Here is a 23,436-nt window from a genome sequence, read left to right as displayed (position 1 = left end):
CTGTCCTGTCCGTGCAGTCACGCGAGTTTCTAATGTGACGCTGAAGTCAAACCAGAGAGGAAGAAGAAGAGAGATGCCCAACTCGGCGGAAAATCTGTCTCCCTCCACCAGGTGGCGATTTTTCCTTGTTTCGCCTACCAAGCAAGGAGTTTTTGTATGGAGGTCAATGAGTGTCGAATTTGGTCAACTAAAAAAGTGAATGGCTCATGAGGTTGAGCCAGGCCCACCCACTGAGGTTTATTTGATCGAATATAAGTTTCGTAATGCTTAAGTTGTTACGAGTGTACTAATATAAGTAGGACACTTGACATCCCGGCAACTATGAAAAAAACAACAACTTTATATCAGAGTCTCGAGATGGCTATGCATATTCATATCATGAGGCTAGTAGCATAGTATCTCTCCATTGAATACCGGTGGTTGACGTCAACGACCTTCATCGAATAATACTTTTTTTTTTATACAATAATGAAAATATATCGGATTGGAATGTGTCGTGTGTGGATCTGTGAAGCAAGGCGCCTATTAAAATGGTTATCTCTGGAGTGGCGCTAGAAGTGAGTGCAAAGGATGTAACTGAAGTAGATGCAGTGGTTGAAACCGACTGACCCCTATGGTGGACGGAGTGAGGAAGCCCACTCCATCTGTTCTATTGTTCTTTGAAGAAGAGTCTCTCCCTTTATATGTATATTTGGGTTATGTGAGATATCCTGTAAGAGCCTTCGTGCCCAAACCCTTGCAGCGTGATAAATGTAAACTATTTGGACATGTCAAGTGTATGCAGACAGGAGGAATATCGAATTCCATTTGAGGCGAAATGCTGCAATTGTGGTGGCGAGCATGCACCCGAATTCATGAAGTGCCCTTTTAGGGTGAAGGAGACCGAGGTGGCAAGAATAAGGGCTGTCCAACATGTCTCCTATCTGGAGGCGGTGAGAACAGTGGACGAAAGGAGTGACGTTGAAGAAACTATAATAGTTGGATTAGAGGCATCATTAAATGTTCCTTGCCAACAGGATCCTCGCATGTTGCATGTTAAAAATGTGGACTTTGTATCATTTATTGCATTGGTTATAAACTGCACAGCTCAAACAAAGAAGAAATCTGAGAAAATAGGCATCGTTGTGAGTGCGGCTGAACGTTTTTTTGGGACTCAGGATTTTACAGCAGAGGAATTACAAGGAATCCTGTAAATGAATGTTCCGTCCACACAGGCCCCTGAGCCTATGTAAGGATGTGATTTCGATTATCACTGAAGGAGTGAGCTGGGGCTTTTTGGGCTTTCTTTTAAATTTGTATTTTGTATGACGTCTGATTAAAAAAAAAAAAAAAAAATTACAATGGATATTTTTCTATAGTTTTCCACCCTACAGTAGGTGGCGTCATGCAACTCTAATGCGGACCGCCATAATAACATTGACGAAGAAGAAGGACAGGCGGGAGCTATACTGCCCGCCGTGCCGCTTTGTGGACAACGACTCCCATTGTAAGGGCGGAGAGACGTGTATCTTGTCAGTATATCCATAATCTTTGGTCAAACACAGAAACCGAGAAACCGGTTCCTCTCTCCTTCTGAAGCAAGGACATCTGTCCTTGAGGTGGATAGATAAAAGTAGTGGGTGACATTAGTAGCATATTCAGGATTGGATGCTGTCATTGATGGTTAAAACACATCTCATCAGACAGTGTCTGTTCACTGCAGAGAGAGAGAGAGAGAGAGAGAGAGAGAGAGAGAGAGAGAGAGAGAGAGAGAGAGAGAGAGAGAGAGAGAGAGAGAGAGAGAGAGAGAGAGAGAGAGAGAGAGAGAGAGAGAGGGGTGGTATGTGTGTCATCTCATGAGCTAGATCCTCCCACCGGCGACTGCATATTTATACAGTGAGAGCGGCGGCCGTCGGCCGTACAGAGGAGCGATTGGGAGATATAGAGATACATCGTACCGAGGTAAGTAGCCTACAGAGCTGCCACTACAGAGCTGAGGGATGGTGTTGCTGCTTTCTCCTGGAGGGATGCGGAGAGCTAGAGGATGGCCGGGAGTGTCTGACCTAAATTATAGGTAGTAGCCTACAAGGATGATGAAATTGTCGCTATTCGCATGTGCGCCCGCGTACTATGGCATCACTCAAGATCACGGATGGGGAAGAGACTTAGTAGCATACCCTATAGTAGCCTAACATAGAATGCTGTAAATATTGTGTACCGGGCCAAAAACGCAGTGCCTTTTAGACTAGACAAGTCCCGAGATAGGCGGTAATTGTGCAATCCACAAGCCTATTTGAAGAGAATGTAAACATTGATTACAGTAACAATCATAATTTGGTAGGCCTAATTGCTAAATTCTTATTGTGGTATAGGCATAGTTAGCCAAATGGAGGGTTGAATTAAGCCCTGTTTATACCTGGTGCAAACATGCACACTTTGTCCTCATTCTGATTGTGCCCACATTTGTAGACAGGTATAAACGATTAATAGCCACATTGTGATCTGATTGTGATCAGATCTTCCTGTCCACCTTCGGAGGTAGTCAGGCACGCAAGTGTAAACAGATCTGGATGGCCAAACCATTTAAATCATCATTATACCTGCCTCTAAACCAATTGTCAGGTAGCAGCACCATTGACTTATGTCATCAGTAAATGTCTTTAAAATAAATAAATATTATTTTGAAAGACTACCTGTCTGGCCAGATTATCTGTCAAATAACAGCTAATCTGGCTACAATGCGGACACAATGGATGGATAAGAGACACATTTTAATACAATCTGTAGACGCAACAAACCTTAATCAGATAGTGATTGGATCATACTTGACCAGATCCCCAAACTCACATGTTAGTGCATGGTGTAAACAAGGCTCTACAGTACAAGAACATAAAACACAATTACAGCTAAAACAGATACAATTCCTATTAGGCCTATTTATTTCAAACATTCCAGCTCAGAATGCCAGCCGTATGCAGTTGGCTTTATATCAGCACTTTTACATGCAGGGAATCCTAGAGCTGGCCATCTCCACGGTAACGGAATTATGCTTTGACTCAGATTTTTCACTTTAAAATGTATGCCAAACAAAAACCATTGATTTCAAAGTTTAACAAACCATATAACTCTATGCAAAGTGACTACTTTGAACAATGTACACAGCAAATTTAACAAAAAACACATTTACTGGAAGAACTGTGCAGATGCAGAGAGAGAGAGAGAGAATATCCAAGGGTAATGACAGTCTATTGAATATCACACCTTTCATATTCTGACACAGTACAAAGTTTGTGGCACCTGTACAAAGTTTGCACTTGTTATTTTTAATATATACAGTTTTTCTTCCTATTTAACATTTTATTCTTTATTCCTGTTTATACCGAAAAGATGCAGACTTTGTACAGGTGCAGATACTGAGTGATTTTGGCCCTGAGAGTAACAAAATTGTTTATCTGATGTAACAAGCGTCCCCTGGCTTGTTGAGTTGGTAGGGAATTGACCCCAACCCTGGCACTGGCACCTAACCCATTCAACCCTGGCACTGCCACCTAACCCATTCAACCCTGGCACTGCCACCTAACCCATTCAACCCTGGCACTGAACCTAACCCATTCAACCCTGGCACTGAACCTAACCCATTCAACCCCGGCACTGCCACCTAACCCATTCAACCCTGGCACTGCCACCTAACCCATTCAACCCTGGCACTGAACCTAACCCATTCAACCCTGGCACTGAACCTAACCCATTCAACCTTGGCACTGCCACATTTTTTATATATAGTGCTTTTAACCAAAACATTTTTCACAAAGTGCTTTACAGTAACCCGGCCTAAACCCTCCGAGAGTAAACAGTAGCACATTTGGCAAGGAAAAATTCCCTGGAAGGAAGAAACCTTGAGGGGAACCAGACTTAAAGCAGGGTTGAGATGCTCCTCTGGCGGCCAGGTAGAAGTTCTAGAAGTTTCTACAAGTTCTCATAGTTTTGAGTACATATTCTATCCCCCCTTCTCCATGCGAGTAAGCTGGCTGAATGTGGGTGAGTGTTAAATTGGTCAGTGGTGTGGAAATGCCAGATTTAGCCTGCCAAATAGGGGGCACGGCTGTACATTACCCACTGCCCGCTCCCTCCATCGCTCTCTCTGGTACTCCCGCCCAAACAGAGCACGGCCAGTGTATGGAATCCTGCCACTTTTACTGAAAAGGGTAACACCCCAGCACTGGGTGAAAAACAGCATGCTGCACTGTCTCACCCAGGGCTGGGCAGGGGAATGGGAGGTGGAAAGGGGGCGATGCGGGGGAGTGCGTGTTTGTCAGAGGGGAGGTGGGTGCATGTGGGAGTGGAGGTGGGTGCATGTCAGAGGGGAGGTGGGAAGGGAGACGGTGTGGATGACCTGTGGCAGGTGGTGGGAAGCAGGGAGGAGGTGTGTGCATGATGCAGGGTTAGAGGGGAGGTGTTTGGGTGGGTGTGTACGGGGGTGGGGGTAGAAAGGCGCGCCCCTCTTGTCTAGTCTGTCAGCATGCCAGGTCTACATTCCCACCGCGCCGGCCAGTGAAAAGGGCGGCAAATATATAAACAGGCCTGGCAGGATTAGAGCCTGCTGGGAGTGATCGGGGGGATTTACACCCCGCCGGGCACACAATGGCACCGCCACATAACATACAAACACACACAATGGCACCGTGGCACAAGAGACCTGAGCCTCCATAGATTTGATGCGTACTGTCTTTTGTTTGGGAAGCGGAGGTTCGTCTAGCCACGGCCTGTGTGTACGATGCAGGGGGCGCGGCGGGGTGGGTGGGGTGTTGTGGTCCTGATTGGGTGTGTGTGTGTACAGTGGGGAAAAAAGTATTTAGTCAGCCACCAATTGTGCAAGTTCTCCCACTTAAAAAGATGAGAGAGACCTGTAATTTTCATCATAGGTACACGTCAACTATGACAGACAAAATGAGAAAAGAAAATTCAGAAAATCACATTGTAGGATTTTTAATGAATTTATTTGCAAATTATGGTGGAAAATAAGTATTTGGTCAATAACAAAAGTTTCTGAAGACTTTGTTAAATACCCTTTGTTGGCAATGACACAGGTCAAACGTTTTCTGTAAGTCTTCACAAGGTTTTCACACACTGTTGCTGGTATTTTGGCCCATTCCTCCATGCAGATCTCCTCTAGAGCAGTGATGTTTTGGGGCTGTCGCTGGGCAACACAGACTTTCAACTCCCTCCAAAGATTTTCTATGGGGTTGAGATCTGGAGACTGGCTAGGCCACTCCAGGACCTTGAAATGCTTCTTACGAAGCCACTCCTTCGTTGCCCAGGCGGTGTGTTTGGGATCATTGTCATGCTGAAAGACCCAGCCACGTTTCATCTTCAATGCCCTTGCTGATGGAAGGAGGTTTTCACTCAAAATCTCACTATACATGGCCCCATTCATTCTTTCCTTTACACGGATCAGTCGTCCTGGTCCCTTTGCAGAAAAACAGCCCCAAAGCATGATGTTTCCACCCCAATGCTTCACAGTAGGTATGGTGTTCTTTGGATGCAACTCAGCATTCTTTGTCCTCCAAACACAACGAGTTGAGTTTTTACCAAAAAGTTCTATTTTGGTTTCATCTGATCATATGACATTCTCCCAATCCTCTTCTGGATCATCCAAATGCACTCTAGCAAACTTCAGACGGGCCTGGACATGTACTGGCTTAAGCAGGGGGACACGTCTGGCACTGCAGGATTTGAGTCCCTGGCGGCGTAGTGTGTTACTGATGGTAGGTTTTGTTACTTTGGTCCCAGCTCTCTGCAGGTCATTCACTAGGTCCCCCCGTGTGGTTCTGGGATTTTTGCTCACCGTTCTTGTGATCATTTTGACCCCACGGGGTGAGATCTTGCGTGGAGCCCCAGATCGAGGGAGATTATCAGTGGTCTTGTATGTCTTCCATATCCTAATAATTGCTACCACAGTTGATTTCTTCAAACCAAGCTGCTTACCTATTGCAGATTCAGTCTTCCCAGCCTGGTGCAGGTCTACAATTTTGTTTCTGGTGTCCTTTGACAGCTCTTTGGTCTTGGCCATAGTGGAGTTTGGAGTGTGACTGTTTGAGGTTGTGGACAGGTGTCTTTTATACTGATAACAAGTTCAAACAGGTGCCATTAATACAGGTAACGAGTGGAGGACAGAGGAGCCTCTTAAAGAAGAAGTTACAGGTCTGTGAGAGACAGAAATCTTGCTTGTTTGTAGGTGACCAAATACTTATTTTCCACCATAATTTGCAAATAAATTCATTAAAAATCCTACAATGTGATTTTCTGAATTTTGTTTCCTCAACTTGTCTGTCATAGTTGACGTGTACCTATGATGAAAATTACAGGCCTCTCTCATCTTTTTAAGTGGGAGAACTTGCACAATTGGTGGCTGACTAAATACTTTTTTTCCCCACTGTATATGAGGGGGGTCATGACTGTGTGTGTGTGTGTACAGAGAGAGAGACACAGAGAGAAACAGGGAGAGAGAGAGCGAGACAGAGAAAGAAACAGAGAGAGAGACCGAGAGAGACAGAGATGGACACAATAGCAGGATGAATAGTTGTTTTATTCCCTGTGTGTGTGCTGGAGTCAGCTGAGTGCCGATAGAGACAGACCGAGGGATGGGATCTCCGCTCACATAAAACAACAACCGTCGATGGCCGATCCAGTCCGGTTTGAACCTGTCACACCAGACTGAGAAGCAGACTGAGAAGTGACAACTACAGTAATTTAACAGACCACAACCCTCTCTCTCAGCTAAAAGGCTCTAACTCTAACGGACGACAGCTCTACTGTTGGCCAAGCAAACACTCTCTGTATGATTTGGCAGTCCCACACTCTACTGTACCCCACTCACTTAACCGGTGAGAGAATGAAAGACTGTCTGCAACCATCTTCACTTTGTTTACGAGTATTCTCTCTCTCTCTCTCTCTCTCTCTCTCTCTCTCTCTCTCTCTCTCTCTCTCTCTCTCTCAGTGTGCTGGCCCTGGCTACAGCCATGCCTCTTCTGGAAGAGACCACTGTTCCCCGAGAGCATCCCCCCACGCTGCCTGTGGTCATCATAGGTATGTTTAGCTCTGACCTCTAACTCTGCCCCGAGAGGCTAGCACCCCTTCGCCACCCCACCTCGCCCGCTGTCATCATTCACAGGTAACCTCTGACATCGTAAACATTTGATTCTCTCCTCTGTGTCTGTTTAGGTAACGGGCCATCAGGTATCTGCCTGTCCTACCTGCTGAGTGGCTACAAGCCCTACCTGGACCCTTCAGCTGTTCACCCAAACCCTGTTCTGTACAGGAAGCTACAGGAGACCAGACACCTGCCCATCACCGAACAGGTAAACATCAAAACATTGCATTAAACACACGTACAGCACGCACACACAGATCACAGTTGACGAACACATAAACATTGAAACATGATAAAGTCTGTTCTCTCTGTGCAGGATCTGGAGTATCTGAGTGAGGGTCTGGAGGGGCGGTCAGGAAACCCTGTAGCGGTGCTGTTTGACACCCTGCTGCACCCCAATGCTGACTTTGGCTACGAGTTTCCCCCTGTGCTACAGTGGAGACGAGACAAGCAGCAGCACGTCCCTCACCTGGTGCTGGGCAGGGCTACGCCTGGAGGAGCCTGGCACGTGAGTTATCCCTAAACCGCTTATACCCTCCTTTCCCATTCATTTACCCCTACACCTCACCCTCACCCATGGTGCTGGGCAGAGCTATGCCTGGGAAACCTGGCAAGACTTCACCCCTAAACATCAACCCCAAAATCTCCTCATCCCTTTGTTCTAATGCTAAACCTAAACTCCATTCTTTAAATCCTCACCTCCAATCCTCTCTCTTTTAATCTCTCTCTTCTAGGTGATGGAGGGCTCCATGCTGACCATCAGCCTGGGCATCTGGATGGAACTGCCAGGGATCAACTACCGAGACCTGACTAACAATGGGAAACGCAGGTACTGACAGAGAGGGAGGGAGATATGAGAGGCTGCAATGAAGTGAAATAGATTGAAAACAATGCGACAGCTTAAATGTCCTTAATACTGTAACAGAGTTTACTAAAGGATATTTTGTTTGACAACGAGTGCTCTTCCTCTCTCTTCTCTCTCTCCAGGGGAGTGACCAACGACCGAGCCACTCCAGAGGAGATCTCGTCTTACTACCGTAACTACGTCAAGCTGATGGGCCTGAAGAAGAACTTTGTTGACAACACCTACGTGACCTCTGTGCAGAAACTTCTCCGTGGTCACGAGGGGGAGGGTCTAGAGAATGGTCATGGAGGGGAAGGGGGTTTGGGGGAGGGGGGAAAGGGGGTGTACGAGGGGAGGGAGGGTGAGGGTGTAGACGAAGGGGGAGGTGGGGGCCTGTGGGAGGTGAGGGGGTACCAGCAGGTGCAGGGCGACACCCATGTTCCTTTCTGCCTGTTTTCGGAGAATGTAGTTCTGGCCACGGGCGCGTCTGATTCGCCAGCTCGGCTGGGTGTGGAGGGGGAGGAGCTTCCCTTTGTGTTCCACAGCATCTCTGCCCTGGGATTGGCTGTGAGCCGGAAGAAGCTTGGGCCGAACTCTGACCCTGTGCTGATCGTGGGGGCGGGGTTAAGCGCGGCGGATGCGGTTTTGTGTGCTTGTAACAACAACATTTCTGTGCTGCATGCCTTCCGCAAACACGTAGACGACCCAGGCCTCATCTTTAAACAGCTACCCAAGACTCTCTACCCGGAATACCACAAGGTCTACCACATGATGCACTCCCAGACACACGCAACACCAAACATGGCTGCCACCTCCACCAACAATGGCCTTCCCAGCATGGCCGCCTCAGTCTGCTCCAAGATGTGCTCCAAGCCCCAACCTCCCACAAGTAACATGACCGCCGGTGGTGGTCCTGTTCTGTTCCCTGACTACACCAGCTTCCCAGAGCACTGCGTGGTGTCCTTCCAGCCAGACATGAAGTGTGTCCTGCAGGGGAGCAACTCCCTCAAGGCCTTTAAGATCTCCATGGCCCTGGTGCTGATCGGCACCCACCCCAACCTGTTCTTCCTCAAGGGCCAGGGCCAGTACCTGGGACTGGACCCCACCAAGCCCATCTCCTGCAAGCAGAACCCCATGGACGTGCACCCCTACACCTTCGAGTGCACCAAGGACCCAGGACTGTTTGCCATGGGCCCGCTGGTGGGAGACAACTTTGTTCGCTTCCTAAAGGGCGGTGCTCTAGGCATTGCCTCCTGCCTGCTCAAGAGACTGAAGAAGAAAGGCAAGCTGATCACAGACGGGGGAGGAGGAGGAGGAGGAGGGGAGTTTATCTAGGTGAAGTGTGGATGGAGAGGAAAGAAGGAGGGGGTGAAGGAGTTGGAAGGGAAAGGGGGGAGAGGAGGAATGAGGAGGAGGGGGAGAGAGGAATTAAGGAGGAGTGACATGACATGGTACAGTGCTTATGGCAGGTAAAATAACCCTGTTATGATGCTTGAAAATGTTCTACCTATGATTGTTTGCATTTTCACACTTTATAACCAGGTTTTGTTTGTCGTCATAAGACATGTACAAGATTGTCAAAATATGGCACTTTTACGAGTGTTTTGTTTGCTTTTTAACAACCGTTTCAACTAAGCTACTATTACCAACAGAGTGCTGAGTTAAAAGGGCAAAGCCAAACAGTACGCTTTTTTATCTTTTCATTGTGTATGCAGTGGACATACCTATTTGAACTCTGATGCTTTCTTACCACTTCTGAGAGAACTCAAAACAATGGAAGTGGAGGCAGGCTAGAGTTCCAGTACATGACTAGGTTCAGCCCACCACCCGTTACTACACTGTTCTGGTTTCTACTGGGAAGCTGTCAGACAGGGTTTGGTGTCCTCTATCCAGAAGTCCAATCTGCAGTGTGACAAGGTTTTTTAAAAAGTCATGTGACATTTTGTAACTTCTCCTGGACCATAATTTCTTACGATTTTGTTATTTGCTCACCTTGTCTTTCATGCAAGAACATTTTCTGATTTCTCATCATCGGTCTACTTCAAACAATTGTTCTACTATCTCTCTGATGGCCTTCACCATGCAATGAACTGTGAACCACTACAACTCCCTTTTAAAGCTTCAAGGAAATGGAACCTTGTAGAGATAGGCCCATAGCTGCTATAGTGTTTCTGACGTCATCTCAATCCTGAGTTTCTCATCAGTGCCAAGCTACATACCCCAAGCAGTATCTGGCAGACCAGGATGTAATGGGAACGTTGAAGTAACGGATGAATAACAGATGAATCAAAAACCCATCACCATTCTAATCAGACGAATTAGAACTAACTCACAATGGTTGGAGCGCTCCTCTTATTGCTTTTCCTATGCAAACCCTTCCACTCACACACCTGAATGTATTCTGGATCAGATAACTCATTGCTAATTTACTGTACATGTGAGCCTGATTTCAACGAACCGGGCATACGTGTTCTCTATTGATGTTAGACCATAACAAAAAGCCAAATACTTCTTTAGACGCACAGATGAGCGCGACTCTTGGCTGCAGTAAGAAAGACATCGCCATCTGCGCCCATTCAACATAGTCTAGATTTACGTTTTTATTACTCCTAACAAAATAACTTTTTAAGTTCTCATACGCTTACCATGATGTTTTGATTCATGCTTGAACAGTCGCTAAGATTATATTTGGTTGTGATCTTTGCAAAATAACTATTTTGAATGCAGCAGTTGTTAGCTAGAACGCTAACGCTCATTGACATAGACTGTAGCAAAAGCTAGCCAAAGAGCCATTATACTGGTTGAAGTGTTTTTTTGCAGTTGATTTGCGATGAGACAAACATATTAAGCAGGACATTCATACGAGCCGTATAATCCCAAAGTAGTGTGAAATGCACTCATAAGTAACATGGAGAGGCTTTTTTTGCTGGCGTTCTATAAGAACTCCCCCGTCGTGTTCTGCCACCAACTTGCGCGCATCGCCCTCGTGCGACAATGTTTGCAAACACAGAAAAGGGTCTATAAAATTATTCTACAGTCGACGACTCCTGATAAGTGCACATTGGATAAGCGCAAACTGTAGGTGCATTCATTGCCGTCCACCAGTCTGAATACAAAAACTGCTAGTCCCTTGCATTTATCAGGAGTTGACTATCGCCTATTGAAGTCATAATGACTATGTTAAACGCACATTTCATGGTTGCCATTATGGAGTAAATATTATGCCTGTTGCTCTGAATCCAGGTCCGTATAGTATTCTTTGTGACATTTCTCATACGATGTCACTTTCACACAGCCATCATATGCCTCATGTGTCTCTGTCGTGGCAAATACCTGAAAACGTATGGACAGTTCCTGGGGAATATGCTGTATTCCAAACCAACCCCTAGCAACCAGCCCCTAGGCACTCCATCCAGATCTGAAAAGATGAATCATTGGATAGGTGTAATCAAGGTGGTGGTAGTCACTCAACATTGCCCTCAGATAGGCCATCAGCCTATGGCTAATTAGGCCTACATGTCCTACACAGCAGGTGCCTTGGTGAGAAGGGTTAGCTAGGGGTTGATTCATAAGAAAAGGAAACATCAGGTTCCCCAACCCCTGGGGTCTAACCAGTGGTTTTCTACTACTGTCTTACATGTATTCCATGGTCTTCTCCTGTTCACAGCAGACAGACAAGCTGCTTTGTGCATGGTAGAGTTGGACTCCTCTCTTGTACAACTCAAATTAGTTTTTCATATGTTTTGTATACTGTATTTTTTATTATGGACAAATAAACATCTAAAAAATATATATTGAAACGTAAAACCTATTTATTTGTTTACATTGCTCGCCATCAGTGACTAAATCAAGGTATATAATTAGTGTACAGTACATAGAAAGTTAGACATTTATGCCCACATCTATCACTGACAAAAACTGTTTAAACATTTGTCATTGAAAGGCCCCTCTGGTCATTTTGAGTACAATGATGAAGAGTTAACTAAAAGATCCATTCATTAACATTATTAGTGGAGCGGAGATGGCAGTTCTATCAAACTAACAATTCTAGAAGCGCAAAACATTCCATGGGGTGTTGACATCCCTTCCTGTGTCTTAAGATTCCATTCGTCTGCAGGGCTTCACATGTTGCATCCAGGTGCTCTCATCTTTTCTTGGTGGGTTTGGGGTTGTATCTACACACACACACACACACACACACACACACACACACACACACACACGGGTTAAGTCGGGGCAGTGGCCAGCCAGACATCCACCTAGACACTCAGGCTTTTAACATTCCTGCTAGATCAATCCTGGATGCATTTTGGACAAATATTAAAAATAGCCCAAATTAAGCCAGCGCTGTAAACTTCTGGCCGTGTTTGAAGAGCTCAAACCAAACATCCTCCCAATAAACTAAGTCTGGGAGACGGGTTCGGGCCGGACCCAAAAACATAAAACCGCAGCTTGTTTTCTTAGTACCCGGGGCTGTCCTCTGGCCATGCATGACTGAGTGGGCATCATGACTCAATGATCAAACAGCACAGGCTCGCTCCAGGCGTGCACACACAAACACACCCCTTTTCTGCTTACCAAGGGAAAATGTAGCAGCCTTAACATGCACATACATCACCAGCATAACCCAGACAACCAGCTGTGACACAGGAACCACTGGGCACTGATTGGTCAGTGACAAGCCAAAACTAAGATCCACCCACTCACATCAGGAATGTTTATCTCTCGGTTCTGTGCGTCTTGGTCTAAACGTTCCTTTTCAGATGACTATTTGACAGGCGAATCCAAAAATGGTGTTGATGTGTATTGTATGTATGCAGGGGACCAGCTCATTTAACCTTGAGGGATAATACAGCTCTAATGTATGTGAATCAGAATCAAAACCTGAGATCAGCCATGTTGGTTGGATTACAGCTACAACCAAGGCTATGTTGCTGTGCGGTCAATGTTGTTTTGTGTTTTTAAATTGGGGTTAGGGGAATGAATAGATGAATGAATGAGTGTGGAGTAATGAAGAGCTCAGCAGAGAGCCTTTAGTCCCATTCATCCTGTGTGCGTCAGCCTGTATGGCTCTGTTGTCTTGTGTCTGGTAGTGACGTCCTTGAACACGGAGCAATGCCCCCTGGGAATGTGATGTTTGTGTAAGCTGGGTGCTCCAACCCTTCTGCTCCGCTGCAGATGGAGCGGCTGACTTTTTCTACCTTGGGGGCTGGAGGGGGCAACATAATCAACATCACTCCACATTCATTCCCATAATTCCCTTAACCCCATTCCCAGCCTGGCTCCAAACCTCATGTACTGTAGGCTGTGGTGCCCTCCACCTGAAATAATGTGACCCCCATTGATTTGGGTTGTTTTGATGTTTGCAGCCCAACAAGCCTTGACTCGTACCTGAAGAGGTCATCTCCCAAAGTCTCCTCTTTCTTGCTCTGACGCTCATCCTGAAACACACAGACAGGGCTTTGACTCACAGACCCACAAACCTCCATCTCCTCTCTACCCAGCCTCAGCCCCTCCATCTCCTCTGTACCCAGCCTCAACCCCTCCATCTCTCTACCCAGCCTCAGCCCCTCCATCTCCTCTCTTCCCAGCCTCAGCCCCTTCACCCCCTGTTACTACACCATTTCATGGTAAATACCATGTACTTATCTTCTAGGAGTGTTTGTGTGTCTCAGGGGTTGCTAAACAGACAGTAAGTATTGTAGTAAAAAGCAGCTGAAGTAGAACTGTGTACCTCTGCTGCGTCTCTCAGCCACTCCTCCAGCTCAGAGTTCTTGCCCCGGTTGTGGGCCAACAGGTCTGACCCTCCGATGATGTTGGGCAAACCCTGGGCACCGGGCACTGGGACCTGAAACACACATCCACATGAATTACTACACACACATAGACACACACACAGAAACAGAGACACTAAGCTAACAGAGTCCCATGACCCTGTGTTGTGGTGAGGTGGATTCTGGGGTCTACCTTGCGGAAGCGTTTGAAGTCCTTCATGTTGACGTTGCTGTGCGTCTCCGTGGGGCGTGGTTTAGGTCTGGCCAGTGTTGCCACGGTGAGGGATTTGAACTCCACCACTAGAAGTCTACTGGGGAGATTCTCACCCCCTGAACCCTACATCACAACACACAGACCAGTTACTGACAGACCTAACTCTTCTCCACTGGCCCCTACTCCAGACCAGTTACTGACAGACCTAACTCTTCTCCACTGGCCCCTACTCCAGACCAGTTACTGACAGACCTAACTCTTCTCCACTGGCCCCTACTCCAGACCAGTTACTGACATACCTAACTCTTCTCCACTGGCCCCTACTCCAGACCAGTTACTGACAGACCTAACTCTTCTCCACTGGCCCCTACTCCAGACCAGTTACTGACAGACCTAACTCTTCTCCACTGGCCCCTACTCCAGACCAGTTACTGACAGACCTAACTCTTCTCCACTGGCCCCTACTCCAGACCAGTTACTGACAGACCTAACTCTTCTCCACTGGCCCCTACTCCAGACCAGTTACTGACAGACCTAACTCTTCTCCACTGGCCCCTACTCCAGACCAGTTACTGACAGACCTAACTCTTCTCCACTGGCCCCTACTCCAGACCAGTTACTGACAGACCTAACTCTTCTCCACTGGCCCCTACTCCAGACCAGTTACTGACAGAACTAACTCTTCTCCACTGGCCCCTACTCCAGACCAGTTACTGACAGAACTAACTCTTCTCCACTGGCCCCTACTCCAGACAGATACAGACAGGACTTACTGAGGCGTTCTGTTTGGCAGGTTTGGAGGGTTTGGTATCAGTCTCCGGCTTTTCCAGATGACCAGGAGCCACACCACTAACTGGTTTTGCCTTGGGGGGACAGAAGATGAAGGATAGTTGATAATAATAGTCACATAATAGAAACCAGGGCTGGGGAAGCCAGTCAATTCAGAAAGTAAACTGAAATTCCAATTCAGCGATTTAAAAAATGGCATATATTTTCAATGAAACTGAGAAACTGAGAAGTAGAAGCTATCCATTCTTACATTTTAATTTAAAATCACTTCCTGAATTGAGTGGCTTCAATTGGAATTGACCCCAGCCCTGATAGAAACACATCAATTTATTCTGTACGTTATGATAACACACACACACACAGTGACAGCTCCTTTCACCTCAATGAAAGACACCTCTTCCTCTTTGACCTCAGCTACAGGCTCCGCTCGCTGTCTTGTATTGGCTGACGAGCCCTCTTCTGAATCCAAGCTTGACCTATGATAGGCTGTGATTGGTTCCACTGGATCAACCCGCTGTTTCTTATTGGCAGAGGTAAGTTCCACTGTCTTTAGGAGCTGTTTTCTATTGATTGAGCTCTTGTCTGTCAGTTGAGACCTCTGGCCTTGATTGGTTGAACTCTGTTCCGTCAGCTTCGACCGCTGGCCTTGACTGGCTGACATGGGCTCATCTGATTCGTCCATGTCCTCAGACATGATGGACTCCAGTTCGTCCATCTCTATCTCTGAAGCCCCACCCCCTTTCGTCTCCTCCTCCATCTCTTTCCTCTTCCTGGATTGGAGCCCCTGCTGGGCAGGGTGGGAGACCCCCCCTGACAGAGCCTCAGTCTGACCTGCTCCTGAGCTCTGTTGGCCCTGGGACCTGCCTGTGGGGGTGTGTGTGGTAGCCCGTGTGTGTGTCATGGCAGAAGGAGTGTGTGTGGTGGTGTTTGAGGGAGCACGTGTGTGTGTGGTGTTGGAGGTCTCCGTGTGCTGTGGTACTGTCCTCTTCCTCTTCTCCTCCTCCTCCTCTTCCCTCCTGGAGAGCTTGGCCTCTGATTGGACAGTAGAGGACTCCTCTCCTTCCCGAGGTCTGAGAGAGAGAGAGAGAGAGAGAGAGAAAACATTGGTGTCTGTATATAATATCACCATTAACTCAAGATTGATAAGCCTCTGTGTGGAATTGTATGGATATCTCCAGAGAACTGCACTTGCCTTTTCTTGCCGACAGGCTGGAAGAAACTTGTGAGGGCAGACTGTTTCTGGGGGGAACCTTTCTGCGAGACCTGTTGTTTCTGGGAGGAGCGCTTTTGTTGGGATATCGTCTGCACTCCCCCGATGGTCCGAGGGGCAGTGGCTAGGAATCTGGTGATAGCATCACCTTTCCCTCCACCTAATATCATGATAATACAATGTCATTTAGCAGACACATGTATTCAGTTTATATGGCCCATGCCAGAACTTTACTACTGTAACTGACACCCACCCACTCTGCCTAAGTCATTAGAAACCATTCTACCTGGGTGTTGTAGCTCTCCTTTTTTTCTGTCTGAGCCGCCACCACCAGCGCTGTCTGAGGCGCTGAATGATGACATCATAGTCTCTGCCACTGTGCAGGTCCCGGCCAGCTCTCTGCCTGAGGAGCGTTTGGGTCGGTCAAGACGAGAGGTTGTCCGGCTCTGGTCCCTCTCAGGGGTCTCTCCAACTGCACTCACCCCAGCCACATCCACCCTACCCGGGGATAAGACAGCACAGATCAGCCTGACACACTCAAGTAGAACTGGTTGTTTGGAGCTCAGGTTGTGTGTGCGTGTGTCTTACCCACTGATGCCCTGTGAGGGCTCGGTGTTTACAGCATAGGCTGTGATGTTCTGAGACGCCGCTGGCAGCACCGTCTCATCCACTGGTGCATTCTGGGATAGTGTGGCACCGGGGATGGTGGGTTTCATTCTCATGGATTCTGACCAGGGGAAAAAACACATGAACAACAATACAATAGTGTTGACTCCACTCCATAAGTCCATATCATTATAAAATCAGGAACTCAAATTAAACAGACTATGATTCACCGTATGAGAGCCCCACCCACCCTGAGAGCCCCACCCACCTGAGTCAGCCATCTGATTGGAGGGATTACAGTACTTGTCACAGCTGACATAGATGGCAGCCAATCCGATCTCAGACTCTGTGATGAACCGAAGACCTTTCCTGGAGAGCGTGAGAGATAGTAAATATAGACTGTGCTGACCCAATCAGTTAGTCTAGTTTCAGAGCTGCAGAGAAGAAGCGTAACCCCCTAACAGCAGTCCTTCAACAGTGAATTTACATAGGAAAAGCCTCAAGTCTCAAAAGCTTCAGGAATGTCTCAATTGTTTGTGTCATTCAACCCCCCACAATTCTCTCCCTTTTTAGGTATCGAACACACTCAAACTGCACTCTGTCTTTATGATACTGCAGCGTGTGTACCTCTGTAGAATCCTCCCCACAGAGTCTGCCCACTTCTTAGTGGAGGGGGGCACTAGTGCTTGGGAGTTTCCCGTTGCCATGCTGATCACACAGCTCAATGGCGACTCCAGGAGTGACACAGGGACAGACCCCTCCTCCAGGAGCTGGCTCCTCCCACCTCCGCAATTCACTGCCAAACTCAGACGCTTTTGCTGGAGAGAAGGAACGAACAAGTGAGTGTGTATGAGTGTGTGATAGAGAGATAGAGAAAGAGGCAGAGAGAGAGAGAGAGTTATTGATATTATTGTCGTGATTATTATTCGAAATAGTAGTAGTACGGGTAGTAGGGGTAATGATAGTAGTTTAATGATGGTGGTGATAGTAGTAGTAGTTGTAATGATGATGGTAGTAGTACTGATGTAATGGTGATGATGACAGTTATAGTTTTAGTAGGTAGAGACAGAGGTAGAAATGCTTCTAGTGGTAATGGTAGAAGTAGGGATAGTTGTAGTATTAGTGTTAATAGTGGCGGTAGCATTCATTTTAGTAGTAATAATAGTAGCGTGTTCATTTTCCATGTTTAGCCTTTTATTGTCCATATTATTAATTCAATTTTTCTATTTCTACTATTGACTGTTACCATTTTATTGCTGTTATTTCTATTATTTACTACCATTTTATATTATTATTATTCATTATTTTATTATAATGTACACCGAGTATACCAAACACCTTCCTAATATTGAGTTGCACCCCCTTTTGCCCTCAGTACAGCTTCAATTCGTCGGGCATGGACTCTACAAGGTGTCGACAGCGTTCCACGGGGATGCTGGCCCATGTTGACTCCAATGCTTCCCACAGTTGTGTCAAGTTCGCTGGACCATTCTTGATACACACAGGAAACTGTTGAGCATGGAAAACCCAGCACCGTTGCAGTTCTTGACACACTCAAACCGGTGCGCCTGGCACCTACTACGATACCCCGTTCAAAGGCACTTAAATATTTTGTCTTGCCCAAACACCCTCTGAATGGCACACATACACAATCCATGTCTCAATTATCTCAAGGCTTAGAAATCCTTCTTTATCCTGTCTCCTCCCCTTATTGATGTCACTTGTAAATTCCACTTCAATCGTAGATGAAGGGATCATAGCTTTCACCAGGATTTACCTGGTCAGTCTATGTCATGGAAAGAGCACATTTTGTACACTTAATGTATATTGTATACATTGTTGCTTTGGCAATATTGACGCAATGTTTTTCATGCCAATAAAGCAGCTTGAGATTGAGAAAGAGAGAGAGATTGAGAATGAGGCAGAGAATGAGAGAGCGATTGACAGAGAGAGATAGAGAAAGGCACAGTGAGAAAGAGAGAGAGACAGAGAGATAGATAGAGACAGAAAGAGAGAGAGACAAAGAGAGAGCGACAGAGACAGAGACGGAGACAGAGAGACGGAGAGAGTGAGAAAGAGAGAGAGAGAGAGAGAAAATAAAAACATCACAGATTTTAACAACTATTTCCCCGAATACAACTAAGTGACTACACATAACCAACCACCTAACAAATGTCCTATCATCATTACCTGGTCTCCTAGCTGATGAGAAGAGCTCTCTATCCAAGTCAAATGTTGATCAGGAGGCAATAATCAGGCCATAAAGACTAATGGAAGCCCTTAATTGATTTATTCAGACTCTCACATTAAGCAGCCATGTGAGGCGAGGGCTGTTCTGTAACGTGGGATTGTATAACGGCTATTCATAGAGAACGTTTGGAGAGTGAGAGAGAGAGACAGGCCAGTACCTGTTTGGCATTGAGGAAGAGGAAGGTCTTGTCAGTGAAAAGTTCTTTACGTTCTGGCCTCTCTGTCAGGTCCACCTCATCCTTATTCAGACTGGGCTCATCTATCTCTGGGAAGAAACTATTAACACCCACAAACAGTCATTCAATAAGGTTAAAGGGATAGTGAGAGATTTGGGCAATTATCTTTATCTACTTGCCTAGAGTCAGATTAACTCATGGATACCATTTAGAAGTCTCTGCGACCAGTATGAAGGAAGTTAAAAGTAGTTTTGCGAGCCATTGTTAACTAGTCTACCTCGCAGTATCCATTTAATCCATTGGCATATACAAAGAATTTGGAAAGCATTCAGACCCCTTGACTTTTTCTCCATTTTGTTATGTTACAGCCTTATTCTAAAATGGATTAAATATATTTTTTCCCTCATCACTCTACACACATTACCCCACAATGACAAAGCGAAAACTGGTTTTTAGACATTTTTACACATTTATAAAAAGAAATACCTTATTTACATAAGTATTCAGAATCATTGCTATGAGACTCGAAATTGAGCTCAGGTGCATCCTGTTTCCATTGATCATCCTTGAGATGTTTCTACAACTTGATTGGAGTCCATCTGTGGTCAATACAATTGATTGGACATGATTTCGAAAGGCACACACCTGTCTATAAAGGTCCCACAGTTGACTGTGCATGTCAGAGCAAAAACCAAGGCATGAGGTCGAAGGAAGTTGTCCGTAGAGCTCCGAGACAGGATTGTGTCGAGGCACAGATCTGGGAAGGGTACCAAACAATGTCTGCAGCATTGAAGGTCCCCAAGAACACAGTGGCATCCATCATTCTTAAATAGATGAAGTTTGGAACCACCAAGACTCTTCCTAGAGCTGGCCGCCCGGCCAAACTGAGCAATCGGGGGAGAAGGGCCTTGGTCAGGGAGGTGACAAAGAACCCGATGGTCACTCTGACAGAGCTCCAGAGTTCCTCAGTGGAGATGGGAGAACCTTCCAGAAGGACAACCATCTCTGCAGCACTCCACCAATAAGGCCTTTATGGTAGAGTGGCTAGACTGAAGCCACTCCTCAGTAAAAGGCACATGACAGCCCGCTTGGAGTTTGCCAAAAGGCACCTAAAGGACTCTTAGACCATGAGAAACAAGATTCTCTGGTCTGATGAAACCAAGAATGAACTCTATGGCCTGAATGCCAAGTGTCACGTCTGGAGGAAACCTGGCACCTTCCCTACGGTGAAGAATGGTGGCGGCAGCATCATGCTGTGGGGATGTTTTTCAGCGGCAGGGACTGGGGACTAGTCAGGATTGAGGGTAGGATGAATGGAGCAAAGTACAGCGAGATCCTTGATGAAAACCTGCTCCAGAGCACTCAGGACCTGACTGGGGCGAAGGTTCACCTTCCAACAGGACAACGACCCTAAACACACAGCCAAGACAATGCAGGAGTGGCTTCGGGACAAGTCTCTGAATGTCCTTGAGTGGTCCAGCCAGAGCCCGGACTTGAACCCAATCTAACATATCTGGAGCGACCTGAAAATAGCTGTGCAGCGACGCTCCCCATCCAACCTGACAGAGCTTGAGAGGATCTGCAGAGAAAAATGGGAGAAACTCCCCAAATACAGGTGTGCCAAGCTTGTAGCGTCATACCCAAGAAGACTCGAGGCTGTAATCGCTGCCAAAGGTGCTTCAACAAAGTACTTAGTAAAGGGTCTGAATACTTATGTAAATTTACTATTTATTTATTTGATACATTTGCAAAAAAATCTAAAAACCTGATTTTGTTTTGTCATTATGGGGTATTGTGTGTAGATATTTTTTTGTTGTTGTTTTAAATCCATTTTAGAATAAGGCTGTAACGTAACAAAATGTGGAAAAAGTCGAGGGGTCTGAATACTTTCCCAATGCACTGTAGGTCTATAAAATGAGGCCTGGATGAAGTGGCAGCTGTTATTGTGCGGTTTGTGGAGGTGAGCATCAGCCGTGTGTGTGTCGGGTGTCTCTTAGTACCTCTCAGCTTTTGGAGGTGGTTGTTTCTGTTGCAGGGCTTTGGTGAGCTCAGTGAAAAACTCCTGCTTGACTATGGGCCGACAGCACAGCAACGCACAGATAGTCTGCATGGGGAGAGAGCACATCCTGTATGTACAGATGAATTAAAACACACACACACACACACTTTGTGGTCATGTGCTGACCTTGATGGTGACTTTAACAGTGGGCATGACCAGGTGAGTGCAGTCCTGTGTCCAGGTGTTGGCCAGTCGGCCACCCAGAGGCTGCAGGGCCTGAGACAGAGAGACCTTCCCTTCATTATCCACACAGGACGAACACACCACCACCGTTACCTGCTGCACACTGGAGAAAGGGACATAGATTTCAAATTATTGTGTGCATCACAATTCTTATGAATACTTATCATTGTGTAAATTTGGGTGCACACCTGAACTTGCTGTGGAAGACCCCAAATGTCACTCTGTCCCCTGCCGTTAGGCTGCGAGGGGTGTCACCTGACAGACGCTCGTCGTTAACAAACGTCCCATACTTAGAGCAGTCCTTCAGGGTCAGGGTCTGGCACATGACACAACACAACCACAGTCTGTTGGTTACATAGACCTCTACTTTATGAAAAACTCTCTTAACCAAACAATACAAGACGTGGATTTTGATAGTGTCTCCTTATATAACACATGCACAGCATTAGGACAAAAAAAAAACCCAGCTCTGTCTATAAGATGAGATTCATGCAGGCAAGTAAAGACAGTGAACAGTGCAAGAGCACCTTCTACTGCAAGAGAGATATGACAGCATTTGATGGACTAGAGACAGAATGTAGGGCTGCTCACATTCAGCCTTTATATTTTTCAGTTAAGTATTTAGAGTTGTAGGGTAGTGCTCTGGTTAAGTGGGTGTGTAGGGTTTGTGTGTGAGTAAAAATACAGTTACTCCTAATACAGAATATCCCTCTCTCTCTCTCGCTCACCTGGTCTGTAGCGGTAAGGTGAGCATGAGCCCGGCTGATGGACTGGTCATTGGGCAGGATGACCTCACAGTTCTTACGCCCCACCACATACTCCTTACCTGGCAGGAGGTAGTGGGTGATAGCTGGGACAGGACATGTCATGAGATGGAATAGTGAGAAAGGTCATGTTCTTATTCAAAACAACTGGAGGATGAATTAAGGGCTTAATCATCATATTGTATGTCCTAGATAGAAGATGACCAGTGTAAGACTGCACGTTAGCTAGTTAGGTGTAACTTTGATAAAGTGTGTCATAGGAATAATACTAACTAGCTAATTAGATAGCTAGCTACCCAAACCATTTTTAATAGCTACTGTAACAGGTTTGATTCTCATCTTCTAAGCGCGTATTCTGATACTCCAAAATACACAGAGAAACATAGCTAGCGAACAACTAGAACGAGCTGTCAAATGTAGCTAGCTAGCTCATGTTGTTAGCTGATGGGTTGGTCATCCGCTATGGCTAAAATAGCTAGCTAGCTAGAGCTGGGCAAAACAAAAGTTACCTCCGGATTCTAAAGGTTTCAGTGTCCACATTTTATATGCCACTACGAGCTATGGAACGAACCCCCCTAACATGTGTTGCTCTTCTCTGTCAATAACTAGCTAGCTAGCTATGTATACATTTACAAATAGTAAAACATATAATGCGCCACGCGAGTCCGACTTGCGTATAAAGTCAGCGCGAAAGTCCACATTAACTTCCTTTCAAAATAAGAGTCCCAACCGTTGGCATGGACATGATGCCGCTACTCATCCACTGAATCCAAATAAAATTAAATAAAATAAAATAAAATTTGTCACATACAGTCGTGGTCAAACGTTTTGAGAATGACACAAATATTAATTTTCACAAAGTCTGCTGCCTCAGTTTTTATGATGGCAATTTGCATATACTCCAGAATGTTATGAAGAGTGATCAGATGAATTGCAATTAATTGCAAAGTCCCTCTTTGCCATGAAAATTAACTTAATCCCAAAAATACATTTCCACTGCATTTCAGCCCTGCCACAAAAGGACCAGCTGACATCATGTCAGTAATTCTATCGTTAACACAGGTGAGAGTGTTGACGAGGACAAGGCTGGAGATCACTCTGTCAAGCTGATTGAGTTAGAATAACAGACTGGAAGCTTTAAAAGAAGGGTGGTGCTTGAAATCATTGTTCTTCCTCTGTTAACCATGGTTACCTGCAAGGAAACATGTGCTGTCATCATTGCTTTGCACAAAAAGGGCTTCACAGGCAAGGATATTGCTGCTAGTAAGGTTGCACCTAAATCAACCATTTATCGAATTATCAAGAACTTCAAGGAGAGAGGTTCAATTGTTGTGAAGAAGGCTTCAGGGCGCCCAAGAAAGTCCAGCAAGCGCCAGGACCGTCTCCTAAAGTTGATTCAGCTGCGGGATCGGGGCACCACCAGTGCAGAGCTTGCTCA

At 46.1% G+C, this 23,436-nt stretch overlaps 2 protein-coding genes across 3 annotated transcripts; one reads left to right on the top strand and one right to left on the bottom strand.

Moving 5' to 3' along the window:
• Positions 1 to 6,983: 6,983 nt before the first annotated feature.
• On the top strand, positions 6,984 to 9,308 carry LOC311117469 (oxidative stress-induced growth inhibitor 2-like; the record flags this gene model as incomplete). The annotated part of the gene is made up of 5 exons (XM_084192393.1): positions 6,984 to 7,065; positions 7,201 to 7,337; positions 7,446 to 7,637; positions 7,864 to 7,958; positions 8,117 to 9,308. Exons 1-5 carry the CDS (start codon positions 6,999 to 7,001, stop codon positions 9,306 to 9,308), a joined length of 1,683 nt encoding a protein of 560 aa, XP_084048519.1. The 5' UTR covers positions 6,984 to 6,998.
• A 2,410-nt stretch (positions 9,309 to 11,718) lies between these two features.
• On the bottom strand, positions 11,719 to 22,697 carry LOC311117468 (nibrin-like). 2 transcript variants are annotated; one of them, XM_084192391.1, is made up of 17 exons: positions 22,508 to 22,697; positions 21,963 to 22,084; positions 21,423 to 21,550; positions 21,178 to 21,337; positions 20,993 to 21,096; positions 18,975 to 19,092; positions 17,194 to 17,384; positions 16,835 to 16,935; positions 16,549 to 16,687; positions 16,247 to 16,458; positions 15,943 to 16,120; positions 15,130 to 15,820; positions 14,735 to 14,824; positions 13,941 to 14,084; positions 13,708 to 13,821; positions 13,365 to 13,414; positions 11,719 to 12,148 (listed from the first exon to the last, which is right to left on the bottom strand). In XM_084192391.1, the coding sequence occupies exons 1-17, from the start codon at positions 22,536 to 22,538 to the stop codon at positions 12,118 to 12,120; spliced, it is 2,604 nt and encodes an 867-aa protein (XP_084048517.1). In that variant the 5' UTR covers positions 22,539 to 22,697; the 3' UTR covers positions 11,719 to 12,117. The 2 variants fall into 2 exon arrangements, with proteins under 2 accessions (XP_084048517.1, XP_084048518.1); XM_084192392.1 differs by having other exon boundaries at positions 21,963 to 22,060; positions 22,508 to 22,625.
• Positions 22,698 to 23,436: the final 739 nt, after the last annotated feature.

Source organism: Coregonus lavaretus (assembly GCF_964263955.1).
Source record: "Coregonus lavaretus genome assembly, contig: HAP1_SCAFFOLD_643, whole genome shotgun sequence".
Classification (NCBI taxonomy): domain Eukaryota; kingdom Metazoa; phylum Chordata; class Actinopteri; order Salmoniformes; family Salmonidae; genus Coregonus; species Coregonus lavaretus.
This window is presented reverse-complemented; position numbering and strand designations above follow the sequence as displayed.